Source organism: Leiobunum rupestre, chromosome 1, assembly GCF_980474605.1.
Source record: "Leiobunum rupestre chromosome 1, qqLeiRupe1.1.hap1, whole genome shotgun sequence".
NCBI lineage: Eukaryota > Metazoa > Arthropoda > Arachnida > Opiliones > Sclerosomatidae > Leiobunum > Leiobunum rupestre.
Window position 1 is genome coordinate 28,261,059 of NC_143384.1, and position 24,415 is coordinate 28,285,473.

General features: G+C 33.4%; 1 protein-coding gene across 1 annotated transcript in view; it reads left to right on the forward strand.

The window, feature by feature from the left end:
* Positions 1-21,239, forward strand: part of LOC149962046 (ATP-binding cassette sub-family C member 1-like) — a 35,008-nt gene extending 13,769 nt beyond the window's left edge. Inside the window, exons 12-17 of the mRNA XM_090178114.1 lie at positions 8,886-9,012; positions 15,692-15,793; positions 17,015-17,161; positions 17,489-17,814; positions 19,508-19,702; positions 20,938-21,239. Of these exons, the coding sequence (XP_090034240.1) occupies positions 8,886-9,012; positions 15,692-15,793; positions 17,015-17,161; positions 17,489-17,814; positions 19,508-19,702; positions 20,938-21,058 (1,018 nt within the window). The 3' untranslated portion in view covers positions 21,059-21,239. The remainder of the gene's footprint in view (positions 1-8,885; positions 9,013-15,691; positions 15,794-17,014; positions 17,162-17,488; positions 17,815-19,507; positions 19,703-20,937) is intronic.
* The last annotated feature ends 3,176 nt before the right edge of the window (positions 21,240-24,415 follow it).

Consider the following 24,415-nt stretch of genomic DNA (forward strand, 5'->3'; position numbering starts at 1 on the left):
AATGTTCTTTGTGCGTTGAATAATTTTAATATTATTTTTTGGCACTTTAATTCGGACAACAGCGGAGTTAAGTATGTTATTAAAATAAATTTCGTTTTTTGCGTAATGCACAGCGATGTCGCTCACGATAGTTTAAAGTTCTTGTGTTGCAATTTCTGTTTTAATGGCACCGATTAGATATATATATTTCTACAAATACTCAACCAGGAAAAACGTTTAGGAAATGGTTTTCGAGACAATATATCCAGGTTGATATTAGTTAGATGTCATGGTTTTTGAAATCCGATACATTTCAAAACACTGATTTACTTATTTTCCAGGCGATAAGGCGTGGACGTACTAATGATCTTTTAAATAAACTTTTTCCTCGCTATTTGCTATTGGGTCATTCCACGTCAAGACGACAACTCACGCAACCATGGGTCGGCCGAATCATATGAAATTTAAACCACCTAAACTAGGGACAAAATCGATGCAGCGGTTGCGTAAATAGATCCTTTCGAAAATAAGTCACTTTTTCAAACTCTTGAAAAGTTCATTTTCGCACCCTCAAACATTTTAAATAATAAATTGAAGAATATTTCGATGATTACTATGAAACTCTCGATTTTAGGGTAACACATAGCGCTGATTTCGAAAACCTTGATTATTATTTTCTAAATATTACCGTTTTATTATACCAAGTTGAAACTTCGCGATTTTTATTCAACGGGGGGTCATTTTCGACGGCGAATTTCGTGATCAGGGCAAACTTCGATTTTGGATTTTAGACATTCATATAAATGCTCTTACAATAAGCTTTAATTTGAAGTACTACACTTTATGTCTAATAGGCGAAATATTATATCAAAGTCAGTAATAAATTCGCGAAATTTTAAAAAATATTTTATTTTAAAAAAATAAAAAGGTAACACTCGATTAGACTAGTGCTTCCAACCGACTCCCAGATATCAGTTGCGATATCTGATCTGATATTACATTATATTACATTATTATACATCATTGTACATTACATTACATCGCATTACATTACGTTACATTGCATCGCATTACATCGTATCGCATTACATTACATTACATTACACTGAGAAAAAAAATCTTGTTTAATTTACAGGTAACTCTTGGACTCCGGTGAAGCCAAGAGGGTCCCGTAAATTTTACAAGTTATGATGTTATCTGATAATCCAAATTCGTAGGTGTATATTTTACTGACAATATATTTGTCAATTTAACAAGACCTTGCTTGTATTTTTAATTATAAATCCTGTTAATATAACAATCTAGATAATGGAAAATATACAGGTTGGCGGTAAAATTTATCTTTTACCATTTATTAAAATTTCAACTATCTTGAAGTAGTTTTTACAAGAGGATCAGTAATACTAATGTGAACAGAAACTAATTTTTACGGTTCCCCATGTAAAATGTACATTTGGTATTATGGTTAAATTTACACGGTAAAATTATATTAATGACATTTACGCTTTATAAAATAAGTCTTGCGAAACTATTTAAATTATCGTTGAAAAAGTAAATTTTACTGACAATATATTTGTCGATTTAACAAGACCTTGCTTGTATTTTTAATTATAAATCCCATTAATATAACAATCTAGATAATGTAAAATATACTGGTAGGCGGTAAAATTTATCAAATACCCTATATTACAATTTAAAACTACATGCAAGTACTTTTTATGAGAGGATCAGTACAACTAATGTTGAAAGAAAATAATTTTATGGTTCCTCGCCTAAAATTTACACCGATAAAATATCTGAATAACATTTGGCCCTATTTTGCCCGGGTGCCCGGGAATTATAAGCCTATTTCCGGTAAGGGCAGGTTTTCAAAGGGAAATATGTGTAATACCGAAATATGCATTTATATCCCGGGCAAATGCCTTGTAAATAAGTGCAGCTCTATACACGGAGGTGAATTCCGAAGAATAGCGTTGGAGGTATAACTCCGTAACGTTCAACAAGACTATGGAACGCTCTGATAACTCTCTCTACGCATGGCAGCGTACCCTATATAACCAACTGATTAATGACAATTTTAACCAATTATAAGTTGTTTACATATTAATTTGGCTTTTATTATACGGCTTAGTGTCTATAGATGAAGGCTTTTAAAACATGGCTATAATTTTAACGTTTTTCGTGTGTATGGCCGAAGAATGAAGAAACTCGGTCTTTTGGCTAAGACCAAAGTGTAGTATCTTGTATATATAATGCTAGCCCAGTTACATAAACAAGAATTAACCGTTGATAAAAAAAGTAATAATCTGTAATAATATGCATTACAGAACTTCTGTATATAAAAATTTAAGTTGTAAAATTTTGTCTTTTGCTGTGTTAACTTACTAACCATACTGATGGAAACATTACTAGTAATTAATTGTAAAAAAAACGAATTATCATTTTTTATTTACAGTTAGTAAAAGTTAAAAAACAATAACAACAGCTTGATTTAAGAAGTAAGGGATGGACTTGTAAAAACCACAATAATGTAGAATAAAATATGTAATATCAAAGGATATGTAGCCTATATTTGACATTATTGATTACTGTTTAAACTATTTTTTTCCTCAGTGTATATTAATTTGTCGATTTAACAAGAACTTGCTTGTACTTTTAAAAATAACCCTGTTAATATAACAATCTATATAATATAAAATATACAGGTTGGCGGTAAAATTTATCAAATACCATTTATTAAAAAAATTTATTATCTTGAAGTAATTTTTACAAGAGGATCAGTAAAACTAATGTTGAAAGAAAATAATTTTTACGTTTCCTCGCGTAAAATTTACACTGAAATTTTATATCATAAGGGCCCTTTTATTTGTTATGAAGCATTTGCACCCCCTTCCCCTCGAGCCTATTCAAAGCGTTTTCAATCGTTTAGATTTGCACGTCCCCCCCTTGACCTTCTTCGGTGGGCCCTTAAAACGAAAGGGCCTCCTATTTGTCATGGGGCCCCGGGCGGTCGCGGGCTCTGCGGGTCCTTAGTTACACCACTGTCTACAGACTTAATGTAAAATGAGCTTTACCGTGTAAAAATTTAAAAATATTTTTTGGTTTGTTTTTTAAAAAGTAATATACCCATTTTACTAGTATTCAGTTAGTATAAAATTCGTACTATGAGGTAATATTTAGTGTGAATATAATTTCATATCTAAATAATGCTAGCCCAGTTACAAAAACAAGAATTAGTCGTTGAAAAAACAGTAATAATCTGTTATAATGTATTACAGATCTTATGTAAAATCAAAATGAAAGTTGTAAGATTTAGTCTTTGGTTGTGTTAACTTACTAACCCTGCCCATGTAAAAATTACTAGTTATTACATGAAAAAAATACGAATGCTCATTTTTTATTTACAGTTAGTAAAAGTTAAAAACCAATTACACCTGCTTGTTTTCAGAAGTAAGGGATGGACTTGTAAAAACCACAGTAATGTGGAGTAAACTATATAATACGAAAGGATTTGTATATTTTACATTATTGATTACTGTTGAAACTACTTTTTTTTCTCTCAGTGTACATTACATCACATCGCATTACATCGCATCACATTACATCGCATGGCATTACATTGCATCGCATTACATCGCATCGCATTACATTGCATCGCATTACATCGCATCGCATTACATCGCATGGCATTACATTACATCGCATGGCATTACATTACATCACATTAAATCGTATGGCATTGCATCTCATCGCATTACATCGCATAGCATTGCATCGCATCGCATAACATAGCATTGCATCGCATTACGTCGCATAGCATTACGTCGCATCGCATTACATAACATCACATTGAATTACATCGAATCGCATAACATCGCATTACATCACATCGCATCGCATTACATCACATCGCATCGGATCGCATCGAATTACATCGCATCGCATCGGATCACATCGAATTACATTGCATCGCATTACATCGCATGGCATTACATTACATCACATTAAATCGCATGGCATTGCATCGCATCGCATTACATCGCATAGCATTGCATCGCATCGCATAACATAGCATTGCATCGCATTACGTCGCATAGCATTACGTAGCATCGCATTACATCACATCACATTGAATTACATAGAATCGCATAACATCGCATTACATCACATCGCATCGCATCGCATCGAATTACATCGCATCGTATCGGATCACATCGAATTACATCGCATCGCATTACATCGCTTCGCATTACATCGCATCGCATCGCATTACATCGCTTCGCATTACATCGCATCGCATCGGATCACATCGAATTACATCGCATCGCATTACATCATATTACATCGCATCGCATTACATCACATCGCATTACCTCACATCACATTACATCCCATACCATTGCATCCAAAGATGGGCACTATCATATCTTTTTTGAATCTGATACTTTTTTGTGATGGATTTCTGAAATATACCCTATAATTCTATCAATTTTGATACGATTTTTAACACAAAAAACTATATACAAATTGATTGGTTGTGATTCCACGGATTTTATTGATAGAAAAATTGATCGTAATAGTGATAGTGGCTTTAAATTAAAAAAATTTGAGAGGAATAAAATTGATCGAGAAAAGTTTATCATCTTTGATTTTAAATTGATATTTACACATTGCTGGGTTTTTAAAAAAAAAATGATCACGATAGTGATATTGGCGCCATCTATACGATTTCAGAGGTAAATGATAGATAGGATAAATTTGCACATTTTGTTTCTGACGCGTTGTTCATTTCAATCTCCCCCCTCACTAAAGTTCGAGAAGAAATACAAATTTTATTTTCGCCTTCTCTAGCAAACGCGCCACCGTGATGCCAGTAGAAGTATGGGGGCTGACAAAAAGGGGGTAAGCTCGTGGTTGGTGCTCTGTCTGTCTCAACGTTACAGGGTTCAAGGTTCAAGGTTTTATTGTAACTCGTACATACGTACATGTTATATAAATTATATGCTCTCTGGCACGGCCAACTTCGATCCTGCGCTTTAGATTAAAGTTGGCCGTGTCCTATAAAAGGCGCCAACTACAGTGATTGCTGATTGGTGGTTTCGAACTTTCGATGTCATCACGTAGGCTTGGTGGGTAGCCGAGAGCCATGGAACTCTGCATCTTTTGTGTAAACTGTAAACAAATTCTAGAAATTTCTTTAGGGCGCGGTAAATAAAACTAAACCCAAACCAAACCATACATTATTCGCTGGATGAGGGTGCGTGGCTCGCCCTGCGATTGGAAAGCCTACCATTGTGAAGTCGTTTGACTCGTTTGAAATTTAGAATTTTTTGTTTAAAAGGTAAAAATTATTTTCATAAGTTATAACTTACTACTTGATATATAACTTAAAGGGCTGTAGATAATAATTGATAGGGATTTGATAGTGGTGCTTTCTAAAGATTTTTGAAAGGTAAAAAAATCCATCAGCTAGGAAGTACTAAGATTTGATTTTAATTTGATTTTTAAACTTTGTGGGTTTTTTGAAAAAAATTGATCGGGTATTGAGGAATTATTAGAAAATTTGATCGGAATAGTGATAGTGGCGCTATATTAAAAAATTGAGAGGAAAAAAATTGATCGATTCAAGTTATTCATCTTTGATTTGAAAATGATATTGAAACGTTGCGGGGTTATAAAAAAATTGATCGTGATAGTGATATTGGCGCCATCTTGATGATTTTCAGAGATAAAAAGATAGATAGGAAAAACAAGTGCCCATCTCTGATTGCATCGCATCGCATTATATCGCATAGCATTGCATCGCATCGCATTACATCATATCGCATTACCTCACATCACATTATATCCCATAGCATTGCATAGCATCGCATTACATCGCATAGTATTGCATCGCATCGCATTGCATCACATCGCATAACATCGCATCACATAGCATCGCATCGTATTACATCGCGTTACATTGCATCGCATCGCATCACATTACATCACATCGCATTAAATCGCGTTACATTGCATCTCATCGCATTAGATAGCATTACATCACATCGCATCGCATCGGATCACATCGAATTACATCGCATCGCATTACATCGCATCGCATCGCATTACATCATATGACATCTCATTACATTACATCGCATCGCATAACCTCACATCACATTACATCCCATAGCATTGCTTCGCATCGCATTACATCGCATAGCATTGCATCACATCGCATTACATCATATCGCATTAACTCGCATCACATTACATCCCATAGCATTGCATCACATCGCATTTCATCACATCGTATTACATCGCGTTACATCACATCGCATTACATTGCATCGCATCACGTTACATTTCATCGCATCGCATCTCATCACATTGAATTACATCGCATCGAATTACATCACATAGCATTACGTCGCATCGCGTTACATCGCATCGCATTACATCGCATCACATTGAATTACATCGAATCGCATTACATAGCATTACGTCGCATTACATCTCATCGCATCGCATCGCATCGAATTACATCGCATTACATAATATAACATCTCATTACATTACATCGCATTAAATCACATCACATCGCATTACATCTCATTACATAGCATCGTATCAAATTACATCGCATAGCATTACATCGCATTACATCGAAGTACATTGCATCGCATTACATCTGTTGTGTTCCAACTAATTACAGCATGAAATTTACGAGAGTAAAGGTAGTTGATTTATGATACATGAAATAGTTAGTTACATGATGAATGCCGTGGTAACCTTAAAAGATATATTTAATAAAATAATTGAATAATTGAATTGAACATTTATAGATCGTTCGGTCGACTGCCCCGTTCCAGATCGTGCAGCCGTATTTATACTACGCGTGATCTAGTGATGCGATAAGAATAGCCACTACGGGTTATCTAGTGATAACTATAGTCCAGTTGGTTTTTAGTTCGTTTTTATATACACAACATCTTACGTTAACGCAAAAATTCACCAATAGTCTTTGAACCAATTAATACAGACACTGAATTTATATAGCAAGCACGCAAACACTGAAACATTTGGCATAATAGCCACTGTGCATGTGCGAAGGTAATGCAAGGAGCAGCATAGCATTGATTGTATGTGGTGATTTTAGAAAATACCTCCATGGTTACTACAATCATCCTACATGATTCTACTACATTGCTACAAGAATTAAATTAATATGAAATAAAAATTGAGAATTCAATTATTGTGAAATACAAATTAAGAATAGAATTAATATGAAATTAAAATTAATAATTCAATTATTATTAAATACAAATTAAGAATAGAATTAATATTAAATAAAAATTAAGAATTAAACTAATATTAAATAAACATTAGGAATGGAATTGGTATTAATTTAATACTAAATTAATATTTTAAAATAAGGAATGTAATTAGTATTAATTAAACATTAAATTAATATTTAGAAATTAGGAATGGAATCAGTATTAATTAAACATTAAATCAATATCACATATCGTTATTTTGATACAGTACTTTTTTATTTATCCAACCTTAACATTTCTACCAGGTTTTCATATTTTTATTTCTAAAGAACGAATAAATAGATACCGATCTGATCTGTTCTTTTCCCCCAGATCAGATATCGCAACTGATATCTGGGAATCGGTTGGAAGCACTAGACTAATCGAGTGTTACCTTTTTAATTTTTTAAAATAAAACCTTTTTGAAAATTTCGAGAATTTATTACTGACTTTGATCTAATATTTCGCCTATTAGACATCAAATTAAAGCTTATTGTAAGAGAATTTTTATGAATGTCTAAAATCTAAAATCGAAGTTTGCCCTCATCACGAAATTGGCCGTCGAAAATGACCCCCCGTTGAATAAAAATCTCGAAGTTTTAACTTGGTATAATAAAACGGTAATATTTAGAAAATAATAATCAATGTTTTCGAAATCAGCGCTATGTGTTACCCTAAAAACGAGAGTTTCATAGTAATCATTGAAATTATCTTCAATTTATTATTTAAAATGTTTGAGGGTGCGAAAATGAACTTTTCAAGAGTTTGAAAGAGTGACTTATTTTCGAAAGGCTCTTGTTACGCAACCGCTGCATCGATTTCACCCAAAATTTCAATTTCCTCATGGTTTTGTCCCTAGTTTAGGTGATTTAAATTTCATTTTATTCGGCCGACACATGGTTGCATGAGTTGTCGACTTGACGTGGAATGACCTTATAATAATAATTCAGCAATATAGTTTTCTTGATTCCTTATGGATATTTCTTATTTAAATTAAAATCCGTTAATGTATAATGATTGTGAATATCTGGACTATCCATATTTCCAATTAAATTAAATGGATATGAAATAACTTTCCCTTATAAAGCTTAGTTTATCCTTACATTTTGCAATATCGGTTTTATAAATAATTCATCTTTCAAATCAAACGTATTAATTGGGTCGGAATAGTTTACAATAAAAGCCACGCCCAGTGGCGTAACTAAGGACCCGCAGACCCCGCGGTCGCGGAGGGGCCCATGAAATTTTCACCAAATAGGGGGCCCTTTCGTTTTAAGTATTGGTTTTTTAATTTATTTAAATTTTTAAATAAATTTAAAAAATTATGCTTTAACTATTGGTAAAAATGTAGAAATCTGGCAATATTTTCAGAGAATTGTAAAAATGGGGATAATAAAAAAAAATGTTTTATTTTATAAAGGGCCCTTTTAATATCCTGCGGGGGAGCCCAAATTTTGTCTTTACGCCACTGGCCACGCCTCCAGTAAGAGAGTAGATCGTACACTTTAAATCTACGTCTACATTTCCGCAAATATCACATACTCTTTCTAGAGGTATTTATTAATCTGTTTAAGAACGACCCCAAAACTACAATAACTTTATTTTCAGATGGATGTCCTTCCGGGTAAATGTATTACTAAGTGTGCTGTTACTTATTGCTTATCTATGGGCAATACTGTCAAAAGATATCCTTTCACCTGGAATAGTTGGATATATTCTTAACAACTTGAACACGGTTTGTGTTATTTAATTATCACCTTAGTAAAACGATTCCAGTTCATTTTTAACATAGCGCCTTTAGAAAATTTATTTTACTAATTAAATGGAAAAGTATTGAATACATTTATGAACATGACTACATAGAAAATGCCTAATTACGTCAAATACATTTTGGGACTTCACTCGATATTACTATAATAATATTATTTAATCGTGGAACCTATTACACCTACGCAGGAAAATCTTTAGTTTAGACATGCGAATTACAGATATGTTCAAAGCGTGAGAAAGAAAATTAGTAGATTAAGAAAAATGAAAAAAATAATATTGATCGAAGATATATTTAACAAAATAGGACAGAATGTCTGAAATTTATATAAAATATTTCTGACAAGGCCAAAATTTTCTGACATTTTCTTGAAACTTATTCATTTTGAAAATTACCATATATTTTTAGAGCAGTCTTCCCCAAGTAATCGCTTTTAAGTTGCTACACGCATTATTCGGCAAAAGTACAACAGTGGTTTTTATTAAGTAACAGCAAGGAGTAATGGGGTTAGTTAAAATCTTGGGTAGGTTTTTGGGGTTAAAAAAATCCAAAAACATTTAGACTATAATTATTAAGGTGGTCCTTATTTAAGTATTTCTTAAATGTTAATGTCATATTTGTTTCAATGTATGAAAACATATTTCATAATAAATTTGGGGTAAATTGAACAAAATTTCGAGGTAGCGCAATGAGCTTGAAAATTCCCCATATTTTAGCATTATCACCAAGGTCATTTGAAGTATTTTATATTTGGCGAAGTAGTTAATTGTAAAAGTAATAATTAGCTAGGCTTATACCCGTACACCAACCTAGGCGTCGGTCACCTTATTTATAAATTTATCTCATTTCCAACCGCTTTGTTTATCTACATTGAAACTAATAATGTAAAACAAGCACCACCCTAAATTAATTTTCAGTATAAAACTATAAAGAAGAGAAACACTGTGCAGCCATTGATTCATCTTGTAGGTTCACATTGGTAGATATTTCGTTTGCAGTTTTCCTCGTCTGGTTCTACCTTAGTCTTGCCAGGATAATTTGAAACAATACTCATTTTCTGCATAATAAATTTTTTTTTAAGCCAATTATTCAGTTTTTAGTTCAACAGCGATACATATATATTTATATATCGAGTGGCACTGGTATTTCAAAAACAGGATTTCAAAAATCGTCCAGTTTGGGTAATAATCATTTAATTTGAAAAAAAAAACATTATCACAAAAGCTATTGGGGCCGGTAATTTTGGGCCCTTGATTTCTCGGCAACCGCTGAGTTTACAAATATGAACGATACGTCTATGAATAGGGTAAAAAAAACCTCAAAGAAGCAAAATAACCGTTTGGACCCTCGGGGTCCCGTCACTTTAAAACAATGAACAATACATCTATGAACAGTTTTAAAAAAAAACGTCAAATAAGCAAAATAACCGTTTGGACCATTAGGGTCCCGTAATTTTGGACCCTTGATTTCTCGGCAACCGCTGAATTTACAAATAAGAACGATACGTCTATGAATAGGGTATAAAAAACCCCAAAGAAGCAAAATAACCGTTTGGACCCTCGGAGTCCCGTAATTTTGGGTCCTTGATTTCGCGGGAACCGCTGAGTTTACAAAGATGAACGATACGTCTATGAATAGGTTATAAAAAACCTCAAATAAGCAAAATAACCGTTTGGACCCTCGGGGTCCCGTAATTTTGGGTCCTTGATTTCGCGGCAGCCGCCGAGTTTAAAGATATGAACGATTCGTCTATGAATATGATAAAAAAACCTCAAAGAAGCAAAATAACCGTTTGGACCCTCGGGGTACCGTAATTTTGGGCCCTTGATTACTCGACAACCGCTGAGTTTACAAATATGAACGATACGTCTATGAATAGGTTATAAAAAACCTCAAATAAGCAAAATAACCGTTTCGACCCTCGTGGTCCCGTAATTTTGGGTCCTTGATGTATCGGCAACCGCTGAATTTACAAATATGAACGATACGTCTATGAATAGGGTAAAAACACCCAAAAGAAGCAAAATAACCGTTTGGACCCTCGGGGTCCCGTAATTTTGGGTCCTTGATTTATCGGCAACCGCTGAATTTACAAATATGAACGATACGTCTATGAATAGGGTATAAAAAACCAAAAAAAAGCAAAATAACCGTTTGGACCCTCGGAGTCCCGTAATTTTGGGTCCTTGATTTCGTGGGAACCGCTGAGTTTACAAAGATGAACGATTGTCTATGAATAGGTTATAAAAAACCTCAAATAAGCAAAATAACCGTTTGGACCCTCGGGGTCCCGTAATTTTGGGTCCTTGATTTCGCGGCAGCCGCCGAGTTTAAAGATATGAACGATTCGTCTATGAATATGATAAAAAAACCTCAAAGAAGCAAAATAACCGTTTGGACCCTCGGGGTACCGTAATTTTGGGCCCTTGATTACTCGACAACCGCTGAGTTTACAAATATGAACGATACGTCTATGAATAGGTTATAAAAAACCTCAAATAAGCAAAATAACCGTTTCGACCCTCGTGGTCCCGTAATTTTGGGTCCTTGATGTATCGGCAACCGCTGAATTTACAAATATGAACGATACGTCTATGAATAGGGTAAAAAAAACCCAAAAGAAGCAAAATAACCGTTTGGACCCTCGGGGTCCCGTAATTTTGGGTCCTTGATTTATCGGCAACCGCTGAATTTACAAATATGAACGATACGTCTATGAATAGGGTATAAAAAACCAAAAAAAAGCAAAATAACCGTTTGGACCCTCGGAGTCCCGTAATTTTGGGTCCTTGATTTCGTGGGAACCGCTGAGTTTACAAAGATGAACGATTGTCTATGAATAGGTTATAAAAAACCTCAAATAAGCAAAATAACCGTTTGGACCCTCGGGGTACCGTAATTTTGGGCCCTTGATTACTCGACAACCGCTGAGTTTACAAATATGAACGATACGTCTATGAATAAGGTAAAAAAACCCAAAAGAAGCAAAATAACCGTTTGGACCCTCGGGGTCCCGTAATTTTGGGTCCTTGATTTATCGGCAACTGCTAAGTTTACAAATATGAACGATACGTCTATGAATAGGGTAAAAAAAACCTAAAAGAAGCAAAATAACCGTTTGGACCCTCGGGGTCCCATATTTTTGGGTCCTTGATTTATCGGCAACCGCTGAATTTACAAATATGAACGATACGTCTATGAATAGGGTATAAAAAACCCAAAAGAAGCAAAATAACCGTTTGGACCCTCGGAGTCCCGTAATTTTGGGTCCTTGATTTCGCGGGAACCGCTGAGTTTACAATGATGAACGATTGTCTATGAATAGGTTATAAAAAACCTCAAATAAGCAAAATAACCGTTTGGACCTTCGTGGTCCCGTAATTTTGGGTCCTTGATTTATCGGCAACCGCTGAGTTTACAAATATGAACGGTTTGTCTATGAATAGGGTATAAAAACCTTAAAGAAGCAAAATAACCATTTGGACCCTCGGGGCCCCGTAATTTTGGGCCCTTGATTTCTTGGCAACCGCTGAATTTACAAATATGAACGATACGTCTATGAATAGGGTATACAAAACCCAAAAGAAGCAAAATAACCGTTTGGACCCTCGGAGTCCCGTAATTTTGGGTCCTTGATTTCGTGGGAACCGCTGAGTTTACAATGATGAACGATTGTCTATTAATAAGTTATAAAAAACCTTAAAAAAGCAAAATAACCGTTTGGACCCACGCGGTCCCGTAATTTTGGGTCCGAGATTTATCGGCAACTGCTAAGTTTACAAATATGAACGATACATCTATGAATAGGGTAAAAAAAACCCAAAAGAAGCAAAATAACCGTTTGGACCCTCGGAGTCCCGTAATTTTGGGCCCTTGATTACTCGACAACCGCTGAGTTTACAAATATGAACGATACGTCTAAGAATAAGGTAAAAAAAAACCCAAAAGAAGCAAAATAACCGTTTGGACCCTCGGGGTCCCGTAATTTTGGGTCCTTGATTTATCGGCAACCGCTGAATTTACAAATATGAACGATACGTCTATGAATAGGGTATAAAAAACCCAAAAGAAGCAAAATAACCGTTTGGACCCTCGGAGTCCCGTAATTTTGGGTCCTTGATTTATCGGCAACCGCTGAATTTACAAATATGAACGATACGTCTATGAATAGGTTATAAAAAACCTCAAATAAGCAAAATAACCGTTTGGACCCTCGTGGTCCCGTAATTTTGGGTCCTTGAATACACGACAACCGCTGAGTTTACAAATATGAACGATACGTCTATGAATAAGGTAAGAAAAACCCAAAAGAAGCAAAATAACCGTTTGGACCCTCGGGGTCCCGTAATTTTGGGCCCTTGATTTCTTGGCAACCGCTGAGTTTACAAATATGAACGATACGTCTATGAATAGGGTAAAAAAAACCTCTAAGAAACAAAATAACCGTTTGGACCCTCGTGGTCACGTAATTTTGGGCCCTTGATTTCTTGGCAACCGCTGAGTTTACAAATATGAACGACACGTCTATGAATAGCGTATAAAAAACCCAAAAGAAGCAAAATAACCGTATGGACCCTCGGAGTGCCGTAATTTTGGGTCCTTGATTTCGCGGGAACCGCTGAGTTTACAAAGATGAACGATTGTCTATGAATAGGTTATAAAAAACCTCAAATAAGCAAAATAACCGTTTGGACCCTCGGTGTCCCGTAATTTTGGGTCCTTGATTTCGCGGCAGCCACTGAGTTTACAGATATGAACGATACTTCTATGAATAGGGTAAAAAAAACCTCTAAGAAACAAAATAACCGTTTGGACCCTCGTGGTCCCGTAATTTTGGGTCCTTGATTTATCGGCAACCGCTGAGTTTACAAAGATGAACGATTGTCTATGAATAGGTTATAAAAAACCTCAAATAAGCAAAATAACCGTTTGGACCCTCGGGGTCCCGTAATTTTTGGTCCTCGATTTCGCGGCAGCCGCTGAGTTTACAGATATGAACGATTCGTCTATGAATATGATAAAAAAAAACCTCAAAAAAGCAAAATAACCGTTTGGACCCTCGGGGTACCGTAATTGTGGGCACTTGATTACTCGACAACCGCTGAGTTTACAAATATGAACGATACGTCTATGAATAGGTTAAAAAAAACCTAAAAGAAGCAAAATAACCGTTTGGACCCTCGGGGTCCCGTAATTTTGGGCCCTTAATTTCTCGGCAACCGTTGAGTTTACAAATATGAACGATTCGTCTATCAATAGGGTATAAAAACCTTAAAGAAGCAAAATTAACCGTTTGGACCCTCGGGGTCCCGTAATTTTGGGCCCTTGATTTCTCGGCAAATATAAACGATACTTTAATTTATGGGTAATTAAATTTTGTCTCCATCGCAATACTCATTGGGACCCTCGGTGGCCTTAAATTTGGGAAATTGATTTCTAGGAAAACGCTAGTAAATGATTCGACGATTCATCAGGTTAAAACTTTTCTCGGTAGCGATGCCCCTTTTCTCACAAAGGATTTTGTAGGTGTTTGACAAATGTCACAGTAGGCAATTCGGAAACAGATGTACGAAATAAATTTATCCTTGTACTATTCAATTTGTTTAAAAAACTGAAAAGTGCTATTTAAAATACCACAATTATAATACCGATCATAATAAAATATTAAGTTCATATTTAATTTACCGATCATTATTCAATATCATTCATAAATTTATATATCACAATTGAAAATACATATTACTGTTTTAATTGAATATCATGATTAGAATTAGATTACACGATTACAATAAAATCTTACGATTATTATTAGATTACACGTTCACAACAAAATCTTACCATTATAATTAATTTACAGAGTTAATATTAAATATCACGACTATAATTAATTTACACGATTAAAATTAAATATCACGATTATAATTAAATTAAAGATTATAATTAAATAAAAGATTATAATTAAATAATAGTTTATAATTAAATAAAAGATTGTAATTAAATATAATATTATAATTAAATAAAAGATTATAATTAAATAAATGATTTTAATTAAATAAACTATTATAATTAAATAAAATATTATAATTAATTAAAATATTATAATTAAATAAAAGATTATAATTAAATAAAAGATTATAATTAAATAAAATATTATAATAAAATAAAATATTATAATTAAATTACGCGATTATAGTTAATTTAAACGATTATAATTAAATAACACGATTATAATTAAAGAACACGATTATTGATAATTTACACGATTAAAATTAAATAAAAGATTATAATTAAATAACATGAGTATAGTAAAATAACATTATTAGAATTAATAAAACGATTTTAATTAAATAACATGGTTAAAAATAATATAACGATGATAATTAAATAACACTATTATAATGACTATCACGATTATAATTAAATATCACGATTATATTCAAATATTTCGAATGTAATTAAATATCACGATTATAATTAAACATAAAGAATATAATTAAATATCACAATTATAATTATCTGTTTTTTCAGTGCCTTTTTTCGTTTCATATCGACCATTCTGTAATATAAGATTCCAAAGACTATTAATGTTGAGCTCCCAATGTTATTTTTTGTAGTCTTTCATCGTTCAATTTTCCAACTTTTGCAGATTGTACCTTTGGTGTGGCGCATACTATTTTACGGAACATATGTTGAGGCTTCATTTGTGAGTTTGGAGAGGATATTTGAATATTTCAAATTAAATCCTGAAGTGAGTTAAATTTATATCGGCACAATTTTCATTTTTGTAAAATTATAATCCATGGTTAGTAAGTAATTTCGTGCTCCTGGACAAACTTGGCTTCACGATGGCTTAGATACCTGCGACATTCAAAGTTTAACATTGTCTAGAGAACATGAGAGGATTTGATTACATTATAGCTCCGTAACGGAATTAGATGTCTAGTGCTCGTATTGGTGCTAGATAATTAATACAACAAGTAACAACACCGAATGAAGCCTATGGTCTGTTGTGATGCTAAATTCAGACTAGGGTATGTAACGAAGGTAATTGCTATTTAACTAAATTAGCCTACTGATTGAAAATTGCAATTACGGTCTCTTCATCATTAATTTTGTTTCCATAAAATTAGTACAGACAAGATAAATTTTAATCGGGAAATTTTCTTTTATAATATTTTGAATTGTAAGGGGCCATGTTGCTTAATTAATCCGTATAATTTGCCTCTTAATTTAAAAAAGGTGTACACAGTTTTACATCTTTGGATAAGGTAAGCGAGCTCTTGAACAATGGACAAAATACTTTAATTTTTATAATTAATGCGAAAACTATTAAGGGGGAAGAATACAGTAAAAGCCTCTTTTTCGTTCAAGCTGAACGTTTCTGTTTTAACAATTACATAATTGAATTATATTTTTCCTCTAGTGCCTAAAATAATTTTGATAATTCTAATATTAATAGTTGACGAGATATAAGGTCCTAACTAAAGGGTAGTTTGGGCGCTTGCCCAACTTGTTTAGCTCCGGGGGTCCGAATTAAAACGTAATAACTTAATTAATTTAAAATTTAAAATTGTAAAAAATATTTTAGGCACTAAACAAGAGGCTGTTCTACACTTAAATATTAATTTTATAAGATAAAATACCAAATTAAAAGAGTTCAGCTTGAAATAGCGCGAAAGTAGACAATGGCCACAGTAGTCTTCCCCCTTAAGGGTTTTCTATTTCAAATTGAATGTATAGCTCTATTAAGAGCAATTGAAAGGCCTGGGAAAAAGTTTGTATTAGTAAATAAATAAACTGCACATTTTAATGATTCATTACTAATTTTTAAAATGCGCGTGATTTTGAAGGAAACATTTCTGTTAGATAACAACAAGTTTAGTACTCAACAAAGAATTAGTCTTGTGCACAAGTGTCACAAAGTGTATTAATGGCTGTATCATTTCATGAACGTTTTTGTCCCAAACAGGCAGATTGGAATAGACCAGAAGCGCATCTACCGAAGCAATGGCCTGAGAAAGGTCAAATTATATTTCGGAATTATTCAACTCGCTATCGGGAAGGATTGGACCTGGTTTTAAATAACATATCTTTCGTTGTAAATCCAATGGAAAAAGTAAGTAATTAGGGAGTTTTCAAAATATTATTAAGAATCAAGATTGGTCTACAGAACTACTGAAAGCCGGATATGTTGGAATTAATTTTTATTTGAAACAAAAACTTTATATTTTTCGTCAACCTTTGGTTCTTTTTTTAAGTAGTTGCTTATTATAACCAAGCTTTACAATAATAGTTAACCCAAAACTATATTGAAATATAAATGGTTGATTTTGTTATATAATTTCACATTTGTTTTTTATTTTGTTGTGGCCTTTGTTATTAAAATTAAAAGATTGTAAGCATTTTCAAGATAGTCAAAGTTATTTCTATTTTAATTAAACAGGTTGGTGTGGTAGGAAGAACAGGCGCTGGAAAATCTTCTTTGGCATTGGCTCTGTTTCGGATGATTGAGCCAGCAAACGGAGAAATCATTATCGACGGACAAGATATCAGCAAACTGGGTCTACACGATCTGAGATCCAGAATCACCATCATCCCACAGGATCCTGTTCTCTACTCCGGAACCCTCAGATTCAACTTGGACCCTTTCAACTTATACAATGACGACGAACTCTGGACAGCTCTAGAATTAGCTCATTTGAAAACTCTCGTGAAGACGTACAAAAATGGGTTAAGTCACGAAATGATGGAAGGTGGACAGAACTTAAGGTCAGATTTTATTAGAATTATAAATTTTGTAAATGCCAATTTCGATACGGGTCTTCAGTTTTGGAATCCTTTTCAAAAAAGGATATTACGGATTTCGAACTCATCCAGCGAAATGTGGGTGTGTGTGGGTGTGTGTGTGTGTCTGTCTGTCCGGCCAGGGCGAAAGGCGCAAGATTTTCGTGTACCCGTCAGTCTGCATGCCTCAATTAACCGGCGCATACGGCAGGGCAAGACAACGGGGAAAGGAAAGGGCGGAGAGATGGAGAAAATATGGTTTTTTACGCTAACTGTAGCGCCATCTAAACGCCGGAAGAAATCGTCTTATTTATTTTTTAAATTTCAAGTATCAGTCACGGTTTTTATTATTAATTTTATCAATATATCCAATATTAATCATTTTAACGTACGCGTTTGCCTTATTAACACTTTCGATTTTGCTCAATAGGTGGCGTCATTTGAGGTAAAACTACATAGAAACGAAACCTTGCTTTTTACGGTTCCTGACACTTTATGAAGTTAACTTAACGAGAAATACTTTCGTGTATTTCGGATCTCAATTACCGTGCTTCTGCAGTTGTATACTGGATGTTTATGAATAAATTTTGCGTGTGAACTCCACTTTAGCATAATATCCTCGCATAAACGAAAACATTTGTATGCGTGTGGTTTAATAAGTTAGTGGCTTAGTATGAGATCATTTAAATAAATAATAAAAAGTGTTGTGAGTTTCTGCTTTCGCCTTAAGTATTTATAAATATTTTCCTACAAGGGAAATTTGCACTAAATGGCCCGTTTTGCTTGATGCACAACGCTACACTAGTCATACCACTGAAATTCCTTTTCGTCCTTGTTCATTCTGGGAACGACTGCAAAAATGCGCGTACCCTAGCAATCTCACATGGTTTTTATTTCGTATTTTAATAGGTTGGGCAAGACTACTTAACTTTATAGTTTCACATAGTTTACCAAATTTATTTTTGTTTTTAGATTTCATTTGTTTAATTATATTGATCAATTTAATTAGCTTTGTTTCGTCCTGGCAACCAAAATGTACAGGCTATGCAAAGTTCGTTTTGCGAACTTAATATTATTATTCCTATTATTATTAAATTCAAAAAATATTATTTTAGTTATAATACAGAGTTTTAACCCAACACACATGGATTTATTTTATGTTACTTTTAAGAAAATTATAAAAATATAATTGGTGTGGCCTAGGAGCAACAAACACAAGGAGAACGCAGCTAACCTTTAAACAGGCTAACGCAGTGTTGTGTACAAATTTCATTAAACGAACCGTTACGCTGAACGTTTTACGGGCGGGGGGAAGACAATTTCCGAATTTTTCCTTTCCGAAGGCCGCAGGCGCTAAAGCGTCTAACCAATGAAAACTGTACACAAAAAAATGAATGACTTTTGACGGGTTGCGTTCTCCTTGTGTGAGGTGCTGTGTTTGTTACTCCTTGGTGTGACTATGCCTAAAGTCGTCTATAGTCCATGATGATACACAGTTGTTATAAATTTTCTATTATAAAAATCAAGAAACCCTTTTGTCTCTCATTTAATGAAAATGTATGTCACATGGTGCATAACCTCATGAAATAATGATAACTTGTATGATTGATTGTTTAAGCTATATTGGAAACAACGAAATTTTTATTATTAATAAAGATAGCTTAATTTATTTCTTTAGCGTTGGCCAGCGCCAACTGGTCTGTTTGGCAAGAGCGCTTATAAGGAAGACGAAGATTTTGGTGATGGATGAAGCGACGGCTTCTGTGGACATGGAAACGGATGATCTCATTCAAGCCACAATTCGGGATCAATTTAAATCTTGCACAATTATCACTATTGCGCATAGAATAAACACTATCATGGATTATGACAGGTAAAAATACACGCAACTGACTAATTATTATGTTCTTCGAATATTCCAAAAACAAAGACACACTTAATTTCAAGAAATACAAACTCAAAGATTACTTAGACATATTGCCATGCGGTACCTTGAACGAGGTTCCACAATTAGCAAAACAAACGTTTCATAACAACGACTTGCCTCTTCGCCTATAAGAAGAAATGAAAATGATCATATCGCCAAACCAACTTCCTAAAAAATAAGAATAATAATCATCTGCTTTGTTACTACCCAAGGCACCACACTAGGCCAAAGTTACCTAGCAACGTTTATTGTGTTTATCCCAGTTGGTCGGGTTAACTAAATGCTGATATTGGTTCGCGAAATGCACGCCGTAGTCAAGCGGCTCCAGTCAAAGCCCGGCCCTAGCCAATGTTTCTGGTGCTGGCGATATTGCTACCAGGGCGAAGGATCTCCGGTGGTTTGAGGAACCCACTTCGTAATAATATTCTGTATTTGCAAAACCTGCAGTTAAGCCGCATCAAATGAATTTTCTGAACTAACTTAGAGACATTCTTTAAAAAGTAAATTACCACCTTTGCTAAATTAAACTATTAGGGAGAAGCTTTCCTCCCAGCGTAAAAGACGATATAATGGTTTGAGCTGCGACTTTCCCAAACAACCGGTTGCTATTAAATTATGCGCTATTTGGTTAAGTGCTGGCTACTTACCCCAAAAGGGCTGATTTCATTTTTGAGGTGTTCCAGATATTAAGTACATACTTTATGGTTTTAATTTGTAATTTTTCAGAGAAAATTTTCTTTTATTTTAACATATCTTTTCCAAGTGGAAGTATCTTTATAATCTATATAACTAAAAATACAAGGTTTGAAGTTTTTAGAAACGATATTTTCGAAAAACGATCAGGCCTGATTCAAGAAATAAATATTTAGAATTTAATTTTAAGATTTTTAGACCGTGATCTCCATTACCTGTAAAATTAACTATTCAAACGTATTAATCACATGAGCTGCAAAAAACACCGACAAGATTTTGAGACTAAACACGTTTTAGTAATTTTAATTTTCACAAATTAGAGGAAAAAAAAACAAGTGGAATAATTTCACCCGCTCCCTCCGTGAATCGTAGGCCAATATCAATTCAAATTACCAAACCTTATCAGAGGTTAATTATGATATAAATTCTGACTATTTAACTTTTATAAATTGGTTTTACAGTTGAATAAAATATTCATTTATTTTCAGAGTGATGGTTCTCTCTGAAGGGAAAATCGTAGAATTTGGCACCCCTCATGATCTTAAAAGAGATAGCAAGTCGTGGTTTTCTGAACTATCTAAATATGTGGAACTCCAAAACAATAGCTAAATGGGAAAGTCTATAAAACTGTGTTATTCTGTCAAAAATACTTTCAATATCAATTGCTATAGCGAAATGGTTTAGATAATGTTTTGTTCTAATTAAAACAAATTATCGACGACTTTATAAAATATTTCTTGAAATATGTCATCTTAAGAATCAATTTAGAATATTAGTTTAGTTTTTTCCTTAAACATTCATCCAAGATACCTTCTAAAGGATGCTTATGTATGCATTTTAAAACCAATAAAAATAATTAGTTCTATTCTTAAAAATATAGTTTTGGTTTTTAAAAATACGAAAACTATACAGATATACTCCCTTGAATATAAGCTCAATTTGCGTGAGAAACTAATAGTGATGGTGGTTATGAAATTCCTTGGGAAGATTTTATAAGTTCTGCTTTTTATTAAGTTTTTGAAAAGCAATGAGTATTCTTAGATCATACTTAATTTAAACTTTCATTAATTTTTGGTATCCAACTAGACGAGATCGATGTTCGAAATAGTAGTGATCCTTAAATGGAAGTACTATGTTGACGATAACTTCCAATAAGGTGAATTTATGTCTCTCTTAAAACCAATCTTGCTTAGATATAAATAGTCCCCAATTACAATTACACAAAAGATAATATATTATGTTTAGTAACCTGGGTTAAAATATTATTTTAAACAAAATCACTATAGATAAAAATAATTACCCATTAAGACGAGAAAACCAGTATAAATACCTGGTCCAAATTCTTGATAACAACCTCCATTGGAACAATTACGTAAATCTGTAAAAAACTATCAAAGATATGCGCCCTTTTCTATATTTGTCAAAATACAACACCACAAAAAGATATTCTCGAAGTATATCATTCTTTATTTCACTCTGTTCTATCATATGGAATAAGTATATGGGGTAATAAAACTAATTAATTTCTAGATAAAATTAAAATATTACTGAAAAATAAATTTTACATGTCATATATAACGTTGCCTACCTTGCTCACATAAAAATTCTTTTCCGAAATAGTGATATTCTAAATGTAAAACAGCAATTTAATTTTTCGGGTCTAATAACCTCTCCAAGGGGACTTGGGAAACGTTTTAAAAAACAAATTGGCAAGCCAAAATATACCTCTCCTCGGAAGAATTGTCCGTAGTGGTATTAATTTCTCGAGATAACCATTAAAGATATATCTCCGCAACTTAGAGTTATTTGTTAAAAATGTTATCCCAGTTCTATCCCGCCCGGTATAAAATTTAATTATTATTAGAATAATTGAGACGAAACGACCAATTTTAATTTATTCAGAATATCATAAGTTAAGTAGTTACAACAGTGAGTTAGACGTACTATAACAATGCACAATTGAATTAAACCCTTTTTACTGTACAAGTTTGTCAGTTGAATATAATACAAAGCAAATTTTAATGAAAGAAATAGCTTTTTGGTTTATAATTTTAACGGAATCGGGCCGATTTTAATTAAACGATAGTTTATCGAAATTTTGTTAAAATAATATTCCCTAAGGCCGCGCGATAAATTTACGAGAATAATTTCCCTTCGCCGTTATATCGCAAATTTAGTTGATTCGGGATTGCCAGAACTTTAATGTTGTGGGCGAGTGATTAGAAATAAAATGGCAACCAGAATTAAGCAAAATTATAAATGTTTATTTTTATTCAGAACAGTCTATGTAACGTTCTAGATTTAACTTTCATCAATAACCCAACAATATATATCCCTCCTACGTAAATGTGCAGAACTGGTACTTAAGTGTCCAAGACTAGATTTGTCATCGTGATTGAAAAATAAACCAAAACACACTTACACTTAATTGAAACTAAATTGAAACTACCTTACTATAAACTCTTGTCTTAATTAACAGCTGAGATCTGTTCGCTACTAATATCTTCCAATCTACTTAATTAGCCTCACAGGTTGAGTTGATAATTTCAAGGGTATAATTAGGTTATTCCAATTAAAAAAAACAAGCAATTTTATCTTACAGCTGACTTGAGTTAGTTCACAATTACTTTAACACTTTCAGTCTTAAACACGCACTGTTCATACACTTAAGTCCATTCGCTCACGTTCCAAACGCGAAACACAATTTAACTCTTTCCTTGACCGAAGACCGAACATACTAATTAAAACCGCAAAGTTACCTCATAACTTTTGAACGAGACCAGGACCCCGTCCTGTAGTAGTTCGTCTGACCGCCAAGAACTAAGAAAGACTAATCTTCCATATTGACGGCAACGGCTTTATATACGTTTATTTGATGTTTTTTAGCCCCGTCAAGATTTGACTAAAGTTCGAAAAATTGAAGATATTATATTTTTTACCCGGTTTGATTGATAGTTCTCCACACGGTGGCGCTATATTATTACTTTTATATAGTTTCCGCGGGAGTTTTGAATAATTCTCCTTTTTCTAAGCGTTATTAAAAGGTAAAAAACCCGCCTTATCATAATGGTTTCTTTACTTTTTATATGCCTAAAGGAAGTCAATGGCTCGGCGGTAAACTATCTGCTTTGTAACGATGCGACCCGAGTTCAATTCCTGAACACCATCAAATAAAGTAAAATACTCAGATATTTAATTAAATATAATATTGATATAATTTATAAATATAATATTAAAATAATTTATAAATATTTAATTAAATATAAGATTAATATAATTTATTAATATTTAATTAAATATAAGATTAATATAATTTATAAATATTTAATTAAATATAAGATTAATATAATTTATAAATATTTCATTAAATATAAGATTAATATAATTTATAAATATTTCATTAAATATAAGATTAATATAATTTATAAATATTTAAAATTATGTAGAATAAAATATAGTACCTAACGTTATAACTTTGTAAATGACATTCGCCAAAGCTGTTTTTTAGAAAAACACCGTAACTTAACAAGCGTTGGTGGCTGAGTGGTTAGAGTAAATCTCTTGCACAAGCCATACCCGGTTTCGATTCCCGGCCGGCGCTAATAAATAGCAAATTGATACTAAGACGAATACCATGTACAATTGTTGGAAACGCTGCCATTGGACGTTGAGAGGTAGCATTACACTCAGCACTCGGTCCGTCCCAAAGTCATTAAGAAGAAGTTGGAGATAAAACGCCCGTACAAACACAACAGACTCAACATCCACAGCCATCATAACACAGACACAGCACAATCTCTACACCCACAACCGACAAAACACGAACTCAAGATGCACAACCGTCAAAACACAAACACAACAAACTCAACACTCACAACCGTCATAACACGAATTCAACATTCACAACCTATGCATAAACATTACAAAAACGTAATACACCAAACCGTCACGAGGGTGAGCGAAAAA